Raw genomic sequence first — 21,556 nt, 5'->3', positions numbered from 1 at the left:
ATAAAAAGGTGCTTAATTTTAATCGTCTTGATGATTTCACAGGCAACTGGCTTGATTTACGAAAAGAACAGTATGATTCCTTCTCTCGTATTTTTTTAACGAAAAACTCAAAAGATTAGGTTGATATAATATTGTAAAGGGCACAGCCCCATTTGGCGTCTACGCCTTGTAATAGGATTTTAATACTTAGATACAAGCTCCACGTACCTTTGGGTACGTCTTCGAGCTGAAAAACTACTAAAAAATTTTTTTTTCAACAAGAAAACGACAAAATTCTCACCATGTCGGTTAACAATCCATGGTTTAATACCCACAAAATCTTTTTTTTAATATGAACATCGTAGTTTCATGCTACATCTATTGAGAAAGATCTGAAGAATCATATTTCGATGGATGAATGCCGAAAAAAGCCATACAGCAGCATAAAATATCAACTTTAGAAGCAGAGGAAAATATGGACCCAAAATGGTAATAAGGAAAGTTAGCAATGTAGAAATGCTAACATATTCAACAAATAACAGCAATCCACGAAATCCAATTTTAAAATCAGACATCATAACGTACATTTTTTGTTGTCGAATTGTGACTACGATTTTTCTCTTAGTTTGTTTTCAAAACGAAGATTGTGGTGGCAATTTTCCATAAACCATTAGCATTAACCTTAATTTTCTTATTGACATGTCGCTAACATAAGCGTCACTAACGTGATGTGATGGTTCAATGGTGGTTTACAATGGGTTACAATTCTGTGTCCAGACTAGAAGATTAATGAGGAGAACTATGGCTAAAATTTTTGTGCTTTTTTTTTAGCTAATCATGTAGTTAATGCTTGCAAATTAACTACAGAATTCAACATAAATATGAAAGTTCCGTGTTTTCCCCGAAACGCCAGATCTCGGTATCTGACTCGACGATTGAAAATAACTGAATTTTTTATATTGCGCTTCAATCATCATCATTGATTGTTACGCAGTTTAGGGAAAGGGCGGATTTTTTACCTCCTACTAAAAGCGCAATCGAGTACATCCTGAACTGTTAGTAATGTGTGTCCAAATTTTGAATTTTTATACATAAATTTTTGTGAGACTCATTTGAGCTCATTTGTCTTTGATGAAATTTCGAAAATTCGAACTATGCATATTGCTTGAATATGCTTAAACCGGTCTTAGCTAAGCCTTCCAGGATAAAATTTTCATCAATTAAATAAATTCGCGCTCGCAACGCCCCTTGGCGCTCAGTATTGCAGCTTCTGTTCGGCGATTTAGTGGATTTAAAAAAAAAACATTAAAAAATAACTGTTTTAGCTAGGACTTTGTAAATTTGGGATTATTAGCTTTTTTATATGAAAAATCTAAAAAATATATCAAATCATATTTTAACAGAAAGTTACGCAAAATAATTTCCCTAGTTTTTGAATAACTTAAGTGATGGGGACGAAATATAGTTTACATCCTATTCCTATACATACATATATACATCCTATACATACATATACAGATACACACAAAGTTTGGTTCGAATCGGTTCAGCCGTTTCGGAGGAGTTTGGACACAAAAAAACGTGACACGAGATTTTTATATATATAAGAAAGAAGATAGAAGATAGATATAGTAAATATATTGCATCTTTTTGTTTCTTTGCACAGATCAATCTACAGGGAGAGCTGCATTGTATACTTGCTTTATCTGTAAAACGGAGATGTGTTCACGGACGAGACCACTTGACAGGAGTCGTGCGGCACAATATAGCGTCCCAGAAGCAGACGTACCGCCTGGTGCTCGGATTTGTAACAGCTGTCAATGCAAATCGGTAAAATCAAGGTACACCCAGTGCCCTTTACCGACATGTCCTAATCCAAAGGATCGTGTCAAGCGTTTCCGCAATCTACCAGCACGGTTGTTTGAACTTGCCCCCGATGTTCGGGATCCAATCATCGAAGAATTTCAAATACCAACTAACGTAACTAAATGCTGCTCAGCATGTTTGACACGCATTCGGCGCAAGATGGGCTCGCATTTGCTTGGTAATACAAGTATGACCGATGAAGAGGCAGTTAAGTTCAAAGAGCTTCTTCAGGATCATGGACCACAATGGAATCAGCTAGCAGATTTGCTTTCCAAGCCACCTGCAGTACTTAAGAGCTGCTACTTCCACTACAAAAAAAATTACGGCCTCGAAGTAGCTATAAGCGAATATTACAAGCAACATCCTAACGAGGATCGAATAGCTGCATTTTCTGATGGAGATGATTCCGATCTGAGCGGTGGAACTTCGTCATCCGATGAGCTTGATGCTAGTAGCGATACGACGGCATCTGCCGAAAGTCCTACGAGCGGAAACAATGGAAGCATCGAAGTTCCACAGAGAAAGGTGAATGCAGCTGGTGCTGGAAACATGGCGGTTGCATCTTGCAGCACTTCTGATGTGATGGCTATGGCTACTGGCAATACTAACAGCCCTGAGGAATTGATAAGAGACTCTGTTGGCACGAACGTCGCCGTTAATAACAGTGTAAGCGGAATTTCGTCATCGTGTGACAAAGCAAGCATAGTGAAGGAATGTGGAGTAGTGCTGAACGTGGCAGGACCTGGAGTGAACGCGGGAAATACTAATAGCAACAATGGAAAGAGTAACGATGTAAACGTTTCGCTAGCTCCTCCAACGAAAACAACAAATGCTGTGTCCTCCGTTTCATCAATAAATATAGCCTTCGAGGATGATCGATTGCTACCACCGGGCCAACCGCAACCAAGAAAATCCCTAAGACAAACTGAGGAGTATGACAGTTCGGCGACGGAGACCGCTGATGAAGAAAACGAATCTTCCCCGGCTAATCGTCAAAGTCCCAAGGTTGCGCAGCATAACCCTTTAGTATCACATACGCATTATCCTCCTCCATTGCATCACAATTCTAACTTCTCGTTGGGACACAATTCTGCTGCACAGGGATATCATTCCCAACCCAATGGTTCACGTGCGGTAGTTACTGCGAATGATATAAGTGGCTCGCCCCAGAATGTACGCGATGTTATGCTAAATGTTATAGAGCGCTCTCTTAAGAGCAATCCAAACGTTCTGGGTGGAAAATCTCTGACATCGGGGCTACGTGACCTGCAGTTTGGCACTGCATCTGGTCCACCAACATCTTCATCGTCAACCAGTTCGGCAACAGTCGTGTGCGACTATCGCGACTCCACAAAAACACATAGCTGTACAACACCGGTGGTTTCAGTTATATCGGAAACAAATGTGTCTTCGGCTCCATCATTATCACAATCGGCCGTACCTGGCCCGCATCAGCAGATTTCGATGCCAACAGTATCATCCCTAGGGATTGCAATTATACATTCCCACGGTCAGATAGTTAATGAACTTGCTAGTACGCAGCAAACACAACATTCAACGATCCCAGCACCGCTCTCTGGTGGAAGTCCAACGGCACACAATCCGCTGAGTCATCCTTTGGGCGGTCAAATTCCAGCCACAATTACACCAATTCCTCACCCGATTCATCAACCGTCACCGCTGATGCGATCCAATGAAGAACCACAAACATTGGATCTAAGTATCAAGAAAACGTCAAGATCGGATGCTACCGAACGAGTTGCGGTGCCAACTACAAAGGCAGCTCTAGAAATAAATTTTCCTCCACCATCAGCCCATAATCAAAACACCAACATTCTTCACGGTTCGAATTCTGGGGCAAACAGCAATGGTAACAGTACTAGTAGCAACAGCACCAGTGGTCACAACATTATCAGCAGTAGCAGCAGCGCTCTCGGCAACAAATTCCTCCTAGGCCCAACTTCATCAAACTCAGGGGTTGGCGGTGCGGGTTCAGCTACCGTATACCGAACGGATAGTTCGGTCGTGGGGCCAAACATTCCACAAGTGCCACCCGGCTCTTCTGTAGGATCTGCTGGGGCCGCGGCGTACATCGGCTATCATCCAGGTGTTGTGGGATCCGCGTCAGACGTTATGGGGCGACCGTTGACAAAATCGCCTTCTGGCACAACAGCGTATCTGACCATTCCATCACCTGGTGGTAGCGTGATTCCGTTACAAGCATCTGGACGCCAATCGACGATATCGTCACTGACCCCACCACCATCTACACTCCTACCTCCGGGTAGCAGCGGTGTATTGAAAGGGAAAACCACGTCGAAGTTGAGTCCGAAAATGCCCCCTAGTGGTGGTACAACTGTAGGAACCAGCGGTAGTCTCGGTAGTTCCGGTTTGGGAACGAAAACTGGATCGATCACACACGGTACGCCAGTAAATATAAGTCATTCACCGCAGCAGCAATCACAAATCATCCAAGGACAGTTACCATCCGGTACTACAACGCTTAGCCCGCGGTACGAAAATCATTTTTTGCGTCAAACTCCCCCCTCTTCATCCGGTGGAAATGGTGGCGTATCTAGCGGCCGACCAAGTAGTTCCTCTTCGCCGGTTATTGCGAACGAAAAGTTCGTTGGTTCAATTACTCAAGGAACGCCTGTTCATGGAGGAGGCGGATTGCTTCCGGATAAACGCAGCTCTCAAGGGGCCGCTAGCGCATACGACTACAAATTGGCCAATCGTCAGAGTCCGGCCCAAACAATGCCTCCTCTTAGTGGTGGTGGAACACATGTTCTACCGACACAATTTGTTCCTTACGTCGGACGTAGCGGTAGTGGGGGTGGTACGGGTGGTAACAGTGGAAATGAACCTAGTGGCGCCTCCACCAATGTAGCCGCATATTCTCCATTAGATCCCACATCGCAGCAACTGAGTTCCCGGCAGATCATATTGAACGATTACATTACATCGCAGCAAATGCAAGGTCGCAGTGGAAGTAGCGGCGGTTCGGGTTCGATCGGGCCTACAGGGATGCCTTTGGTTGTTGCAGCAAGCAGCACTGGTCGATTGGATAAAGAATCCCCTATGTCGCGAAGTGCAGCTGGAGGGCCACCACTGTTACCTGGCTCAATATATGGACTCGTTGGCAGCAGCGTTGGACCACAGGGTGTCTTAAGTAGGCAAGGTGGTAATATCGACTACCGTAGCCGTACTTCGCCAGCAGCTGACCACGTGAACAGGTTCGTTCCCTGAAATGTTTATATTTGTGCTAGGCTGGTTCATTTTGTGACCCTCTTTTTTATTATTGTTATAGAATATCCCCGGTTTACAGCAACACGTCTAGTCCACATCGAACACCACCACCACCCCAGCGACAAGGAGTCATCCAACGTCACAATACCAGCAGTAATAGCAGCGGCGGCAGCAGCAGTATCAGCAGCAGCAACAATGGCGGAAATAATGGAGGCGGCAATAGTAGTACTAACATAATCAGTGGTAGCTCCTCCAAACCTCCGAGCCCGGCTCCAAATAGATACCATCTCCAACCACCCCCTCCTCCTTCGCAACACGGGTATCTGCAGGGTTAGTTTTTTTTTCTTAATTATGAGCGATTATCGATGTTTATGCCCCTATTTCATCCATTATTTATCTTTTTATGGTTTCAGATGCGTTTACCTCGTTCGTAGATTTGGCCGTACAGCAACAACCAATGACAGTACCACACAAGGATGAGAACAAACGTACGATCACGGAACAACATCCACAGCTTTCCGTGGGATCGATTGGCGCACCTCCACCAATTCATCACCATGATATAAGATATCATCATCCGAGCATGCTTCAACTTCATCATCAGCAACAACAACAGCAACAACAACAGCAACAACAACAACAGCAACAACAACAACAGCAACAACAACAACAGCAACAACAACAGCAGCAACAACAACAGCAGCAACAACAACAACAACAACAACAACAACAACAACAACAACAGCAGCAACAACAACAACAACAACAACAACAACAACAACAACAACAACAGCAGCAGCAACAACAACAACAACAACAACAACAACAACAACAACAACAGCAGCAGCAACAACAACAGCAGCAGCAACAACAACAGCAGCAACAACAACAACAACAGCAGCAGCAACAACAACAACAACATCAACAGGCGGCAGCGGCTGCAGCTGCCGCCGCTGTAGCTCAACATCATCAGCAGCTACGTCATCAACAACAAGTAAGTACCATTTTCCACCACTATCTCATTTGATTTCAACGAGGTCCTCCGGTGTCTACCATATTGTTGTTTCCTTTTTATGTCTTACTTCTCAGATTGATTTACAGCGCCGACATCAGCAGTCGCCGCTTCACCCATCGCTTCAGCAGCTCACACCGATACAACAGTTAGGGTACCAGCGAGATCATCAACCACCATCACATTTGGATCATCGCGACCGTCGCGATGAAATGCATTTCCGCGAGCGCGCGGAGCTTGAACGTACTATCATGGTCGAACGTGCCGAACGTGAAAGAGAACGAGAACGTGAACGAGAGCGTGAACGTGAGCGCGAACGCGAGCGTGAATGCGAACGAGTAAGAGAACGAGAACGCGAACGGGAACGCGAACGGGATAATCGTGAGCGGCGTGATCATCTCGAGCGTGAACGTGAACGGGACCGGGAACGAGAACGAGAACGAGAACGGGAACGTGAACGGGAACGGGAGCGCGATCGGGATCGTGAACGAATGGAACGGCATCAAGACGTCGACACGGATCGGCGGCGAAAACATCATTATGAAGGCTACATGCCTGAACGTCGAGAAAGGTAGCTTGTGTTTCACCATATATCGATGTAAGTATGAATAATATTTAGAATTTCTTTGATTTCAGAGCAATCGATCTCGTACCTGGTCGAAACACCTCCGACGGCTCATTAACGGCAGCAAACCTGATAGATGCAATTATAACCCACCAGATAAGTCAAACAGCAGTGGAGCCTCCACCTTTGCCAACGAATCGGGACACACATCGCGCGACCTACGTAAGTATACATTCTAGATGTATTCAAGTTAATTTACAACAGTTGATGGAATATTGTGAATAAGCAAGAATCATGATCACTATTTTCAGCACCCATCACGTGACCATCGGGGACAATATGGTTTAAATGAGAACAATGGCAACAAATCACAGTCGCCAAACGTGATCAATGTAGATGTTGATTCGGAATCTACAGTTGTACAGCAGCACCAGACCCGAAGAGCAGACGGTGGTTTGGCTAGTGTTAACAATGTCGGCGGCATGAAAAATATTACTCTTGGTGAGCTGACCGAATCGATCATTGCGAAAGATTACTCACCAAATCCGAATCCGTACTTGGCACTGCGTCCACCGATCGTACCTTACGGTGCTACTGCTACTGCAGCAACCGCTGGTCCTGATGGAATTCTCGTGACAGATCATTGGAAGCATCGCCGCTCGACAACAGTTACTCCATCTATAAAAGAGGAAACCGTACAGCAGCAACAACAGTCGCATGCGCAGGCCCAGACTCAGCAACAACAGTCACAACCACAGCCGCAGACGCAGTCACAATCGCAGCCGGAACCGCAGTCACATTCTCAGGCGCAATCACAGCCGCATCCACAGACGCAGCAGCAACAACAAACTTTGCAGCCACAGACACACACGCAGCAACAACAAAAGACACAGCAGCAACAGCCCCAGCAGCAGCAACCTCAACAGCAGCAACCACAGCACCAAACACAACAACAGCAACAATCGCAGTCGCAACAACAACAGCGACAATCGCAGTCTCAGCCGCAGTCACAGCCGCAGTCTCAGCCGCAGTCTCACCCGCAGTCACAGTCACAGCCGCAGTCTCAACCACAGTCACAATCACAGTCACAGCCACAGTCTCAGCCACAGCCACAGTCTCAGCCGCAGTCACAGCCGCAGTCACAGCCGCAGTCTCAACCGCAGTCTCAGCCGCAGTCACAGTCACAGCCACAGCCACAGCCACAGCCACAGCCACAGCCACAGCTACAGCCACAGCCACAGCCACAGCCACAGTCACAGCCACAGCCACAGTCACAGTCACAGGCACAGGCACAGGCACAGGCACAGGCACAGGCACAGGCACAGTCACAGGCACAGCCACAGACACAGGCACAGTCACAGTCACAGTCACAGGCACAGGCACAGGCACAGTCACAGCCACAGCCACAGCCACAGACACAGACACAGGCACAGTCACAGATACAGACACAGCCACAGACACAACCACAGACACAACCACAGACACAACCACTGCCCCAACAGTCGCCACAACAACAGCAGCAGCCGGGTCGAAATACGCCACAAGAACGTCACATCATACGACTCGCACAGTCTCCTGGACCTAGAAATAAATTGCATGAATCAGTGTCTCCTGACGCACCTCCCTTCTTCCATCCTGGCACTCCGATGTCACGTGTTGGAAATAATGCCAATACTGGAGGCGTGCGTGACAACTTTACTTTAGATTTTTACGTCAAAAATCGTATTGTGGAAGCCATGCGCACGCCAGACGACAAACGTACTTCTGATTCAGCGATAGCGGGCTTAGTTGATAGCAGCAATCGATCAGAGCTGCAACAATCGCCACGAAGCTTTCAAAATCACTCACCTCATCGCCAGTCGCCAGCACAGCACCATGTCAAGGATGTTGCCGTTGATGGGATCGGAACTCCGGTTTCAACTGCCGGCGAAGGATCTCTGTCAGGTGCTAGCGAGGACACTGCTTCACGAAATTCAATATCGTCAACAGTAGTTGTCACAACTGGATGTACGGTTACGTCGATAGTTAGCTCGTTAGCACATAACACCTACCATCAACAACCGATAGCGTCGTTCACTACGCCACCAACGTACGCCTATCCATTTAGTGCGCTTACCGTAGCAGGTGGAGCGCCAACAATGCCTGTATCGATAGTAGCTTCATCGAGCGGCCATGGCACAATATCTTCGTCAGTTCCCACTACGTCAACTGCGATTATTGGTAGTACAAGTGGTAGTTCACACAATATTGGAGGAACCTCTTCAGGAGGTGTCAAATCATCCAACATATTGCTAACGAGTGGTGCAGCTGTTACTAGCAACTCGGGAATAAATAACGGTGGTGGCAAAGATGGTACAAGTGGTGTTGGTGTACTAATAGATGATCGATTAGTGTCTGTCGCAATAGAACCGAAGCCGCTTCTATCTGCCCAATACGAGGCTCTTAGTGACGAGGATTAGAGGCAGTATTTTTGGTTTGGTGATAACCTTTCTGCAGGGCTTTGTAATATCTTTCATGAATATATCATAATTTCAAGATTTTGGTGCAAGAAAGTTAAGATGAGAATGCTACGCGTAATATCTAGATTACCTGATACAGTGTTTTTATAAAGGCTTTGTTAAAAAGGAATGATGTTATTCTGTTCTTGTCTTTATCCTTCATCATGGTTTTTCGATCGCTTCGTTTCATAATCATTTTTTCTATTCCTGCGTTATCATTGAAGCGCTAAGGAAACAACATTTCTTATCTAGAGTCCAGATACTGCAAAGTACGATTTATTCTATCCTAATTTTTGTGTCCTTTCAATTTAATGTACTAAATTGATTTGTTGGACATTATGTATTCATAGGAGCAAGTTTGCATTGAGGATACAGTGTAATGAGTGGCATACAGAATAATTCATACAATGACAAGGAATCCCATTCAGATAACATTACATAAAAAATAAACTAACTCATAGAAGTGAAAACATTTGTTTAAAACAACATTAACATTTGTCGTCATTTGTGAGATTTGAGAGATGTTGCGACATGTTGCAAAAAATTCATGTTGGCACTTTTGCCACCGAAAGTGAGAAATACTTATACTCACTTTCTAATACGTAACATGCTCGAAATGAAAAAGAAATGAATATCGTCTCAGATTATCAAAAAAGTCTGCGAAATGCTCTGTAATTGTTTAATACCTGCCTGCATACTTCAAAGAACAACGATTGGAAGAAATCATCAGAGATTGAACTGTGCATTCAGCTCTTCATCAGCAAAGATATCAATGAAACCAAATTGCATTTTAATTTTCCTCGTTGCTAAACCTTATCAAAAATTGTTTTCAATTTGTATGCGTTTTCCGTTTTCCCTATTTGTTCAATTTATGTGACAAAAAAGAAAAAAAATGGGAACAGCGGTGCTGTTTCATGGATCCTCGTGATATTTTTCCTTTTTGTGTAATAAACATAAGTCAATCGTTATTTGATACTAGTTGCTGAGTTATTGGAATATTCTACAGCAATTCATACATTTGCAGCTTATTTCTTTTGCCTCTGTTCATTTCACATAATCCAAATTATTGGTACTCTTGTAGTAAAAATCTAGGAACAACCGAAATAATAAAAGATTATCGTGATTAACGAATGCTTATTAAACCAAATCTAACGAATCAACAGAAAAAATCACATAGTAGTTCAGGTAATACAATTTGCACATAAGAAGAAGTACAATACATTACACAACTCGCATATAGCAGGCAAAATATGAGACAGGAATCTGTATAATGGAGCAAAATGTAAGAACTCCCAAGCAACAATGTTATTTCCACACAGCTGCATACTTTATGTATTTTAATTATCAATCATTTATTTCAAAATCAGATACAATTTTCCGCAAGAAGAAAGACCGATTGTTTTTAGACATATGGTACAAGTAGTACACAGCAAGAAACCTTCACTTTATACAATGCTAAACCATATTCTTTCCATTACTCACTTCTTACGGGTTTACAAGCATCGGCTTCACGTTATCCAATTTATGTAGTGCTGTTGCTAAAGCTGATGACGAATGGGTCTGCGTTCCGTACCAATAATCATTTTCCTTCTTTCTTTCAGTTCCTTTAATTCCTTTAAAAAACGATTGAGATAAGACGAAGTTTGTGGTGAAAATCCGAGATGGTATGAGATCCAAGGTCATTATTTTTATATTGTTTTCAGTGCTATGGTTGCGAACTCATTTTGCGTACCGAATATCTGTGTATACAATATACATGGATGGGGCAACGTAGTAAAAAACACACCGAATCATATAATTGTGTACAGTAGGAACAACAGGGCTGTTATTGTCGAGGAAAGATAATTTCGTTTATTGTGCTCTAATATATGTATTAAATTACCCTTTTTTAAGTTTTAAATATATTATAAACTACTATTATTGAATATGATATGGTAACTAAAGGCGGGAAAAAGCAAAAATATTGCACAATAGAATGTAAGGTGCGATAGCTACTATGAAGAAGAAGTGTGAATGTGTTTGAGATGAACAACGTGAGAAAAACGGACAAAGAGGGGATGAACCTTCAGAAAGGAAAACAAACAATGGATCATCTAAAATATTGTTAGGAAAAGAAATTGTAGTTCGACGATACAGTAGAAAACGTCGTGGCTAAGCAAAAAAGAAAACAAAAACAAATAAAACGATATGATATGAACATAAGATTGAGTAGATAGTGAGATAATACATAATGAAAATTAAACAAATAATGAAAATACAAAGACAATGAGAAATTTAAACGGATGTGTTTTCCTTTAGCGGTGCTATGCTTGCATTTATCGTTGTTATATTGTTCTTAATAAGATGGTAATCTGAAATCAATTTTTAAATGATACAATCTGTTCCCATATGTGAATTACTCGGGATACAAAAACCCCAGCTGGTCCAGGTGAATGTTTTCAATTATCAATCACGAATCTATTGGAACAAGATTCGTGATTAAGATTTGCTTATCAGATGAACTTACTATCAGTGACAAAGCAAACAGTAGCCCGTGAAGCATGAGAGCAGTGGAGTGCTGGTGACGAGGAACGCTAACTCACAGCGAAGCTTGACCGCATCGCTTGCGCATCAGTTGACATTTGACTTTGCTACGATTCAGTTCAAAAACACGTTCACGGTCCTACAAGTTATCTGGTGTTGCTCCATGTTGTTTCCATGGAAATAAATGTGGCTTTTTTTACAGTGACTGGGTAGGCCGCGTTGGCTTGATAGCGACAGAGGGGTTTGATGAAAGAAATTTTGTGAATTAAAATAATCAAATTTCATGTGAAGTGCACATTTTTTCTCAGTGCTTTAGACGAAGTGCAATTACTATTGTTCTTGTGATCACACAAGTATGAAACTCGGATAAGAAAGGTAAGCCGTGGAATGATGATAAACGATTAATTACAAATGCTGAATGCTACAGGAGTGACCTCGTGAACATCTAGTTGGTAAATTTTTTAATCGTTTGTTTAGTGAATTGCAATTCTGTGGAAAGCTTTTGGTATTTTTATATTATTTCTTTGATTGGATATGTAGTGGAATTACGGACGGACGATATCATCGTACTGTCGATTTGCGCCGTACACTTGAGCCACGAATGAACAAATTGGCTCTGATTGGTGACTATCTTCGACCTATTCATTTCTTCAAGTATGTGGCGGTCCACTTAAGATGTGTCAGCTCCTCACTCGTTAGTGCTTTCAGCGGGAACTTCATGGCACATATGTAGGGATGTAGCATGATAACATGAGAACATTAATATCCATGGCCAGTTTCGAGTAGACTAAGAACACAATTTCACAATTTGGCAACGAATCGATCCATTCAACATATACGTCTCCAGTTAGCAGGACCCCATTTTTTGCATTCGCTAAAAGAGGTTTTCACAGTTGAAATGTCTAAAATCATTTTGGATAAAGAGTTGAATAGTATGTTGTAAAATATAGAAACCAAATGGGGTTTTTAGTGTTGTATCCAATTACTGGTCCACATCAAAACAGATCGAGTGTGTCGGTGTGATGAGAAAGTAGCACATCGGGCTGTTCAATATTGAGTTCATCAGAAATTTTCAAGGACATCATCACATCACCAGAAATTTTCAAGGACATAGTTATTAGCGTAAATATATTTCCATTTCAAATCAAATTTTCGTTCTATGACCGATGCCATATGAAACGTAAACCTGGCGTAAACCTGTTGTTCTTATGCCGGACAATAAAAGTTGTCTCTCTTTCGGTACTCTTTCAATTTTATATTCATGGCATTCCTCTATTACGTGTCTGAAGATTACGGTGATATTCATTTTGCAGGCATAAGCTTCCATTCTTATTACTATGATTTTGGAATGATTTCGGTATGTATTGTTCTTAATGTTAGTATGTTTCACTCAGAAGATAGGTCTACTTCTGCTATGGCTGTGTACTGTTTCATTACGTTATTATACTTGTGTTTTCCAGGCAAATTTGAATTCTTCCAATATTGTTTACTAATTTATTCTAAATCTTGTTTTATGTTCTTTCCTCCAGATGGGTCGCAAAATATCACTTTTTAGCGAAGACAATTTCTTTGGCCTGAAAGTAGTTTTGTTTTTGGCTGTGACTTTGCATTGCATAGAATATAGTATATGCAGCTCTGTGCTGGTAGCGGATTTCCGGATGACACGTATGGTTGAACTTAGCAGTCGCCCACCGTATTGTAAAATACATTCGGATCGGTAAGTGCGTGATTACACTCCACCAAACTATGCATAAAACATGATGCTTATTGCTAGCAAATTGCTTGCTTCCTCTAAAGACTGACCCAAATCCTGAAGTAGTTGTGCCCCTGTCCGGAAGTATATGCATTCGCAATGAGTAGTGGAGCCGAAATAAAAACCGGTCTAGAAATGGTCTGTTTGGCTTGGTGTTATTTGGTCTCGGGAAGTTCAAGGTTTCCCCGTCGCTAGATTTGCTTTACAGACTTCGTTACAATTATCAGTGAAGTTTGAGTACAAAAAAGGAATGTCATATTAATCTTTTAATTTGTGTTTTCTTCTGTTTTGTGCCGGGTCTGATTATATATAATTTTTTGTTTAGCAAACCACGTTTTTGAGCAACAGCTTCTGTTTGTTTTACAGTGGTGATATTCAGCGCATGTTGTTGGCCGCGGATACCAGAAAAATGCGTCAAGTGCCACGAGAATCCGTCACCGCTCTTGAGGAAGTATGCAACGAAGCGGGTGGCATCTCAGGCGAACTTCAAGGTGGTTTAGGTTTTATTTATCCCGGAACCAAATGGTGTGGTCCAGGTAAGTGTTCCATTTGTACGTTTTTGTACATTTTACCTCAAGTCTACTATGGTACATACGTCTATCTTTATCGAATCTCAGTTAGAATGAAAACCAATTGGTCTTCGGGTTTTTTGTAAATAAAAATATATGCAAAAGAAAATTCGCAAAGAAACTGAAATTATTGTAATAAATCTCATACTGTGAGACATTATTGTAATATTGAATCAAACGTAAACAACACAGGTAACATCGCATCGAACTACTCTGATGTTGGCCGATACGCAGCAGAAGATCAATGCTGTCGAGAACACGATCTATGTCCCAATATTCTTTTGCCGGGTGAATGTCGGCGAGGATTGTGTAATCGGGGAGCATTTACACGCTCACATTGCGATTGCGATGCACGGTTCAGGAGATGTTTGCAGAACTTAAATACTGGTGAGGAGACTGCATTGTTATAATATTGAAATAGAACATACATAGCACTGCACATTAGTACTTTACAAAATGAGGAAGTCAGGCTGTTAACTGGTTTATTGTTTTCACATTGCAGAGACTGCAAACACGCTCGGTGCCATATTCTTCAATGTTGTGCAGGTGACATGTTTCGGCGAAAGAAGACCATGCTCAGACTGGCAAAGGTGAGTAGAGACAAACAAACATTATCTCCTCAATAGTCCAATGGGCCGAGTTCAGGCAGCTAACTGATGATTGATATCATCAGCTTCGCGACACATCCATTTGCCAACAAAACGAAGATGGTGGGAATCTGAAAGCTAAACGCTGTACGTTCGCACCAGATGCCTGTACCAATAACTAACTGACCAACGAAGATGTCGCAATTGGGTTGCAGAGCTGAGATGCTGTGAGTCGCTAGTCGATTTGATTAAGAAAGACTCGGTGGTCGTGTTTTGGAGTCTTTCGACGATACTCCGTCCGAAGTGTCCCAAGCCCTTAGATGAGTTTCGATTGCGTAGAAGAGGTTTTGAAGCACCCTGAATTGGTGCATGGACGATAAAGATAAGACACAATTAACCATTCACCGAAACGACACCAACGAGCCGCGTTGGGGCCGCGTATGAGAAACGGGTTTGTTGAGACGCATCGTACGATAGTAGACTGTCGGTGAGCAATAGTTTCTCTTCAACGGCACTGATAGATTGTGTGTAAAATTTACTACTACTATGGTTTGAGTCAGAGTAAACAAAGCACATATTGGTATCTCTTTTTTACCTGCCGATGTGTTTGGCTTCGTGAGATGGTAACAAATCGACCTTGACTCTGGTTGCCATGATGCGAAGAGAAAAGAAAAGCTCAAGGTCGACCTGTACTTGAGTTGGTCAGGTGCGGGTTGAGCCGTGAATGCGATCATTCACATCGTGCCCTGGCGTAAACTACTATTTGTTCAAACACTCTAGGTGCAGAAGGAAACATTGTAAAATTGATAGGGAAGATATAAAAAGCCTATTCATATGCCTAGTTGACCGAATCGCTTTGGTTTAATCATTTTCACAGCATCAATCCCTCGGAAGAATCGCAATGCAAGTTACAGTTTTATTTCTCTGGAACGTTCAACTTACCGGCTTGTAACTGGATACAAATCGAGCCTAATGTGTTCCGGAACTCACGCTCGTTTGACTCTGGAACGACGGGCAACGATGTCGACCGCAGCAATCGTCAAAAATTAGAGTCTTTTGGTCTAATCTCGCAGAGTCTCTTCAAGGACCTATTTGTACGTCCCATTAGCGGATATACTCGTTTTTTGCTTGCCACTAAAGCTATCGTTTACGGTTAAACGGTCTCTAGCGTATACGCATAGTGTCAAAATGACCAAAAGGTGGTCAAGGCATTTTTCAAAGTTTCAGAGTTTTCCAGCAAGTATTAGCAGTCCAAGAAAAGGTTACCGTGTGTCGGGTATTGTTTGTGAGTGCAACACGAGCCGTTGGTTTGATTGACGGTAAGTTTGAGAATGTTTAGCTCATTGGTGAAGGGATTGCACATTCGACAACAGGAAAACATTCAAGGACTTGTTGCATACTGATAACCGGTGGCGGGTTTGGCCAATGCAAAAGCATCGATGTACGATGGATTTTGATAAGTAATTTATTAAAGCTGTATAAATGTTGCTGAGTCGTACTAAATACGAAACAGTTTGAAATTAACCAACTGTAAACAGAAATTTAATGTTGCGTTTTCTTATCTTTTGAATCTTTTGATCACCAGGGTGGGATTCAACCAAACAGAAGCAGATGAACTGTGCTCGAGATGGAAATATCAACCAAGTGAGAAGTACATACCAATAATGCAGCAAAAGTATAACAAGTAGCAATCATCGTGAAGATATAAAAAATGGCAAACAGCATTCCCGAAAACAATGAATTTTATCAATCAAAATGGAGCGCCAGCAAGCACCAGCAGATTACGCGCGCGATAAAAAGCTCATTGGTTACGTAAAATCAGCTGCAGCTAAGGGAAATCAAATTCAGCATTTTTCGCTGCTTAAACTATTCAATGTCCTTTTGACAGGACTCTCAACCCGGACACTTAAAAAATAGCACTAAAATGAGAGAGCGAGAGAATAGAAATAGAAGGAGAAAGAAAGAGAGGGATTGTGGAAAGGTTTCGGCCGGCTTAATTTTTACTAGGAAACGATCGTTCAGTGTTAAAATGTTGGTTTGAAGTCAAACGAATGAAATATCTTCGCGACACTTGGCGAGTAGAACAGGGTTCTGTCCAAATGCAAATGTTATCGTTTTGCTTGAATGAGATTGATAATAATAAATTGATCGACAATAGGTTTGAAAAAATGTAAATCAAACCTTTGTAGAAACTCGCCAATTGATTATTTTATTTGACCTTTATTTGATTTTTTTTATTTAGGTGCCTATTCCCGTCAGGCGTTAGTTGACGCCTCAGTAGTCAAATTCATTTTTGTTCTTTTTTGAGTTCATTATCGCCTAAGAAAATCACCCAGGCGATCGCTTTTTTGCTGGTGCCAGCAGACGTTTTGTTCGGGGAAATAATCGACGAACCTTAAAAAATTCTTCTGATTTTATTGCCATCTGGCAAGGCACCTTCTACTAAAATAATTCTTCTTCGCAGATCTTTGTGCTTCAGAGTTCGCTGATTTGACAATTTGAACGGTGAGTTGGAAATCTACACAAAGGAAATAAAAAAAAAATCAAATCGTAACTAAAAAGGAAAACTACTGTTTCAACTCTCAAGAGAAAAAAACCAACGTGTTCGATTTTCACCATACTTTTTTAGTTACTACCCAATACTAAGACATAAAATTAAGACATAAGACATAAAATTAAGATAATAATAGACAGCAATATTCTTTAGATTTGGCTTTTTTCAATCAAATATTTGTATTTTTTCCTATACATTGTTACGTTCATAGTGCTCATCAAATACCTTCCGTTTCATAATGCCTCACCCTATTTTTTCGATCTCGAGGTCAAATAAAGCATCCCAAAAATAATTCGTATCACAGAAAATTCTCCTTTTATCCTTTGAAGAGGTATGTATTTGTAATTTTTAAAATATAATAAAAATTATGGGCTTTGGAACCAAAAAACCAAAAAGGAGTGTTTCATAATGATAGCCTCACTTGGACATATTTAATTTACACTACCGGAAATCAAAATTTTAAATTGCTCTATCACAAGGAAACATCAATTAAGCATTAATCTGATATTTTGTCATTATTGGTCGTGCAGTACTATTACCTGAGTACAAAAATTCAAGTGGTTCATGGTTTGGTACAGGGAAGCTCAAACATATAATAGCAAAAATCTAAAAATTCTATTAACGATGGATGTCAAAACATGAAAAAATCCTGAAGAAAATTAAAGAACCTGACGAAGTCAGAACCTGAAGAAAACAGTATTTTCTGGAAGCCTATAGGCAGCCTTCTTGAAGCCTATAGGCATTATTCTCAAGGAAAAATGGGCAAGGGATTGGGGATTAAAGTAATAACCTTCGAGCAGTCTATACTAGCTTAAGGGGAGGATTTGGTTATTTTGGGTCAAAAAAAGGCTTATTTTTGACAATTTTTGAAAAAGTAAATCAAAACACTATCTACTAAGTAAATCAGAAGCACTGATTACTAAGACATCTTTAACAGCACTACTAGATTACTAAAATTTTGGATGATTTCAGCAGAAATCACTACTAAATGTAGTTTTTGTGTACTAAATGTAGTTTTTGTTCTAACCAAAATAATCACAAAACTTGTACCATTTGACAAATTCCCGTTGGAAGACAAAATCGCGAATCTACCAATCCACCGTTGGTTTGCACACACCAGGCGTTCTTTGATCTGATGGGTATAGAAAATAAAAGTACCGCAGTACGCGATGATGATCAAATTATAGTAAGATATCGAATTCATCGAAGTATATGTTGGAGCTGAAAGGTTGTCGTCCAATGTTTTGAAATAATATCAAATCAAGTAGGCTGTGACCTGTTCGTCCGTCCTTACATATGTTAAAAAAGTAGGCTGTGAAGTGGGAAGTCAGTGCAAAAGAGTTTCAATTTGCCATGAAAGGACAGAATTGAGCAGAGCAGAGCCTAATAAATTCATAGTGCCAAGAATGAGCGGAATCGGTCCATCCGTTCTCAAGATATGGGCGTTCAAAAGTACGTAACTTTCATTTACATAGATAGTATAGATATAGATTTACATTACAAAAATTCAAGTTGCATACGACTTTTAAGGATAAAAGAAGCATTTTATGTAGTTTAAGTTATTTTTAGGGCGCCTTATTTCTATATTTATAAAAATAGGCGCCCTAAAAATATAATCGCCTATATTTATTCATTATGAAACGGACTGTATATTGCTTTAGCTATTGTATCATAATACTACGATTGAGTAGGTTCAGTTGCTATAGCCCCAAAAAGTATATTAAACCAGTCATGCTCGTAACGATATTCCACTTCCGGAAAGTACATATGATTAGCACCGATGTAAGGTATATCGAACCATTGCCACTGCCGACTTTTGGAATTATCGACCTTATACGTCAGACAGCGATCTGATGATAAGAGTCCATCGTTCCTGCAACGGATATGCTGTTAGTGAATGATAAAAACGGTAGTTGTGCTTTTCTCCACCTACCTCTTTGAGACACATTTTATTGCTGGGTATTCGCGCTCGAAGCAGTGGGACTGCACTTTTGTATATATCCATGCTATTGCGTAGGAGAAGAACGTTGAAACGTTACGAAGGCATTGTAGAAACTCTACATCGCAACTACAACGGAGCCTATGCAAAGTGATTAAGTTAAAGATCGGATCAGAGTCAGATGAAACATATGGTTGAATTCGTAAAACGTTTAAACATCACTAACTTGGTGAAAAATTGAGCCTTGTAAGGCAGATTCTCATAGCGTTGATAATCACCCCGGTTAGTAATTGTATCTGGACATTCGTCGTGGTGTTTACAGCAAATATCGGTGCTAGCAAAGTATTCATGCTGAACAGTCTCGCCATTAGTTGACCAGTTCCCAGGTCCACAATATTTGGTGATAAGTCGTAAACCACCGTGCATAGAACTCGTACTGTCATCCTGTAGTTGTTGCTGATCCTGTACACTATTTTTTAAATGATTCTGAATGTCTTCGATTAACTGCAGGTCGTAGCCGGCGTGGTGTGGATTGCTCCAAGGTTCATCATCACTGTTATTGAGGAGGTTGTATTCCTCTACCATAAGGGCTAATGTTTCACTATAACCTTCCTCTAATGCAAGGTGAAGATGGTGTAAACGAGTATCTTCACCGTACCGAGAATGCTGCTTAGTCCACCCGCTATCGAAGGCCACAAAAAGGGTGATGATCTCGAGCAAAGGATAGGAACGCACCATTTCATCACCAAATATCAACTGAAACCGTTCTCACCGCATGGAACCTTTAATGTGGTTGCCGTTTTTATACTTCTTCATGTCCCTTGAGAGGGATCGTCATCCTAAACATGTGCTTTATTTGCATCGAAAAAGCATGTGTATGAGGGAGAGCGCGGAAAACCTTCAAAAAGTGCCTAGTATTGGCTTAGTCTCTCTTGGGAGAGACCTCTTTTGGTTGGTTAATCAACTGAAGGCCGCGTACAGTCCCTGTTATCGTCATTTATGAATTAATAACAGTATCATTGAGTGGTGCTGGTGTCTCCTGGTGGTAGCGCTTTGTAAACGATCATCTCGAACGAGTTTATGAATGCTGTCGTAGCTACCCGACACTTTTACAGTAGCATCATGCATCGTGTTAAATTCGTTTGGTAATGGCAGTGAAATTATCGGTATTTTTCGTATAGAACTCATTATTTGTGTTTTCCTGTTTTTCAAGCTTGAGTCGAAATACGAACTTCGCTCAGGAAGTTCCTTACCACATAAATTTTAGTTTTAAATGCAAGCACCTTCCGCATTGCTCTTGTCAGCTGGTCGACAATACAATCGAAATGATAGCCATCACAATACATGCGTACCATGCTTCTGCTTCGCTGTCTTCCGTGAGTACGAGCTCTAATCGCTAACTGCTTGTGTACGAAGTCAGCGCGCATCCAAAGTTGAACTTTGATCGAATAATCGATCTTCGCAAATTGATGCACTTGATCATACATTAAAAACCTTAAGTAACGTTTATTTCAAATTCATCGGCAACTAATTTGGCCAACAGGAAAGGATGGAATTTGCACATATCGACAACAACGCCATGTACGCCGCCAGTGACATACGATCGATTATGAGCTGAGCTGATGAAGCAATGCAGAGAAATGGGGAAAAAAGAAAAGAAGGACCGGAGCGTGATTAAAGTGGTTCTGTGCCCAATTATGGTTTTTATATCCTAACGGCTTAAGTCGCTTGTAATCGCATCGACAATAATCTTCGGTATTGAGAGTGCGAGCGAACAGTAATAGATAATTCACTCTTCTTTTTTCTACGATTTGGTGCTTGTGAAACAAACAAGACAAGAGCAATGATACAATTCTAGACTTTTGGATGGTCATCAATTCCACCGGTAATATTGCCCCAGATCTATCTATCAAGTTATCAGGCATTTTAAATTGATTATCACGATGATATTATTATATCTCTAATTAAAGTCACTAATTTCGATCTTGATCGCCAGTGGTTCCACAAGTGTTTTATGTTGAGCCTTTCCTTCATTCCTTCAACACTTTTGGTATATGATGTCGAGCGATTTCTTACTACTTTTAACATACTAATGCACGCAGACTACACGAAACGTTATCTATTAATTTGCAAACTGTCTGATTGAATGATCCATATGGCACCGAAATGCTGTATATAACTTATGATAGACCTATACTAGAATATGGTAGTGTGGTTTGGTCCCCATACCATTTAACTCAAAACAAGCGCATTAAATCAGTGCAGAAACTGTGTTTACTGTTCGCCTTAAATAAATTAGAATGGAATTCATTTCCCCTGTCGTCATGTGTATCGTGCTGAAATTTCAATCCCTTGAAAAGAGACGTACATTTTCAATGGTTGCTTTTATGTACGATGTGACATCTCAGCGGATTATTACCCTCATACTTAAAAAATAGTAAACTTCTATGCTCCCATCCGCA

The 21,556-nt window shown here is 41.2% G+C and overlaps 3 protein-coding genes across 9 annotated transcripts in view; 2 read left to right on the top strand and 1 right to left on the bottom strand.

Annotated features, from left to right (window-relative positions):
* LOC125954742 (uncharacterized) overlaps positions 1 to 11,434 on the top strand; it is a 32,553-nt gene extending 21,119 nt beyond the window's left edge. For 3 of the 6 annotated variants that reach the window (XM_049685271.1, XM_049685270.1, XM_049685272.1), the window contains exons 9-14: positions 1,646 to 5,081; positions 5,156 to 5,424; positions 5,508 to 6,088; positions 6,184 to 6,677; positions 6,743 to 6,893; positions 6,983 to 11,434. In XM_049685271.1, coding sequence (XP_049541228.1) covers positions 1,646 to 5,081; positions 5,156 to 5,424; positions 5,508 to 6,088; positions 6,184 to 6,677; positions 6,743 to 6,893; positions 6,983 to 9,130 — 7,079 coding nt within the window. In that variant the 3' untranslated portion in view covers positions 9,131 to 11,434. The remainder of the gene's footprint in view (positions 1 to 1,645; positions 5,082 to 5,155; positions 5,425 to 5,507; positions 6,089 to 6,183; positions 6,678 to 6,742; positions 6,894 to 6,982) is intronic. The other 3 variants (XM_049685275.1, XM_049685276.1, XM_049685274.1) reach the window with 3 other exon arrangements.
* Positions 11,435 to 11,755: 321 nt separating this feature from the next.
* Positions 11,756 to 16,819, top strand: LOC125954754 (group 3 secretory phospholipase A2-like). 2 transcript variants are annotated; one of them, XM_049685302.1, is made up of 7 exons: positions 11,756 to 12,067; positions 13,222 to 13,409; positions 13,812 to 13,981; positions 14,207 to 14,401; positions 14,517 to 14,604; positions 15,479 to 15,920; positions 16,187 to 16,819. In XM_049685302.1, exons 2-6 carry the CDS (start codon positions 13,222 to 13,224, stop codon positions 15,756 to 15,758), a joined length of 921 nt encoding a protein of 306 aa, XP_049541259.1. In that variant the 5' UTR covers positions 11,756 to 12,067; the 3' UTR covers positions 15,759 to 15,920; positions 16,187 to 16,819. The 2 variants fall into 2 exon arrangements, with proteins under 2 accessions (XP_049541259.1, XP_049541260.1); XM_049685303.1 differs by lacking the exon at positions 15,479 to 15,920 and having other exon boundaries at positions 11,772 to 12,067; positions 16,187 to 16,817.
* Positions 16,820 to 18,832: 2,013 nt separating this feature from the next.
* LOC125955486 (phospholipase A2-like) lies at positions 18,833 to 19,679 on the bottom strand. The gene is made up of 3 exons (XM_049686617.1): positions 19,321 to 19,679; positions 19,089 to 19,235; positions 18,833 to 19,028 (listed from the first exon to the last, which is right to left on the bottom strand). The coding sequence occupies exons 1-3, from the start codon at positions 19,677 to 19,679 to the stop codon at positions 18,833 to 18,835; spliced, it is 702 nt and encodes a 233-aa protein (XP_049542574.1).
* Between the last annotated feature and the right edge of the window lie 1,877 nt (positions 19,680 to 21,556).

Source organism: Anopheles darlingi, chromosome 3 (genome assembly GCF_943734745.1).
Source record: "Anopheles darlingi chromosome 3, idAnoDarlMG_H_01, whole genome shotgun sequence".
In the NCBI taxonomy this organism is placed as follows: Eukaryota; Metazoa; Arthropoda; class Insecta; order Diptera; family Culicidae; genus Anopheles; species Anopheles darlingi.
The sequence above is the reverse complement of the archived record's forward strand: the minus strand, read 5'-3'. Positions and strand labels throughout refer to the sequence as shown.

Bases quoted from the DNA above. Each gene is read 5' to 3' on its own strand.
- LOC125954754 (XM_049685302.1), top strand. From the start codon at position 13,222: ATGGGTCGCAAAATATCACTTTTTAGCGAAGACAATTTCTTTGGCCTG. The intron at 13,410-13,811 runs GTAAGTGCGTGA...TTTGTTTTACAG, and splicing joins TGTAAAATACATTCGGATCG to TGGTGATATTCAGCGCATGT. The intron at 13,982-14,206 runs GTAAGTGTTCCA...TAAACAACACAG, and splicing joins AACCAAATGGTGTGGTCCAG to GTAACATCGCATCGAACTAC.
- LOC125955486 (XM_049686617.1), bottom strand. From the start codon at position 19,679: ATGGTAGAGGAATACAACCTCCTCAATAACAGTGATGATGAACCTTGG. The intron at 19,236-19,320 runs GTTAGTGATGTT...CACTTTGCATAG, and splicing joins AAGGCTCAATTTTTCACCAA to GCTCCGTTGTAGTTGCGATG. The intron at 19,029-19,088 runs GTAGGTGGAGAA...TATCCGTTGCAG, and splicing joins ATAAAATGTGTCTCAAAGAG to GAACGATGGACTCTTATCAT.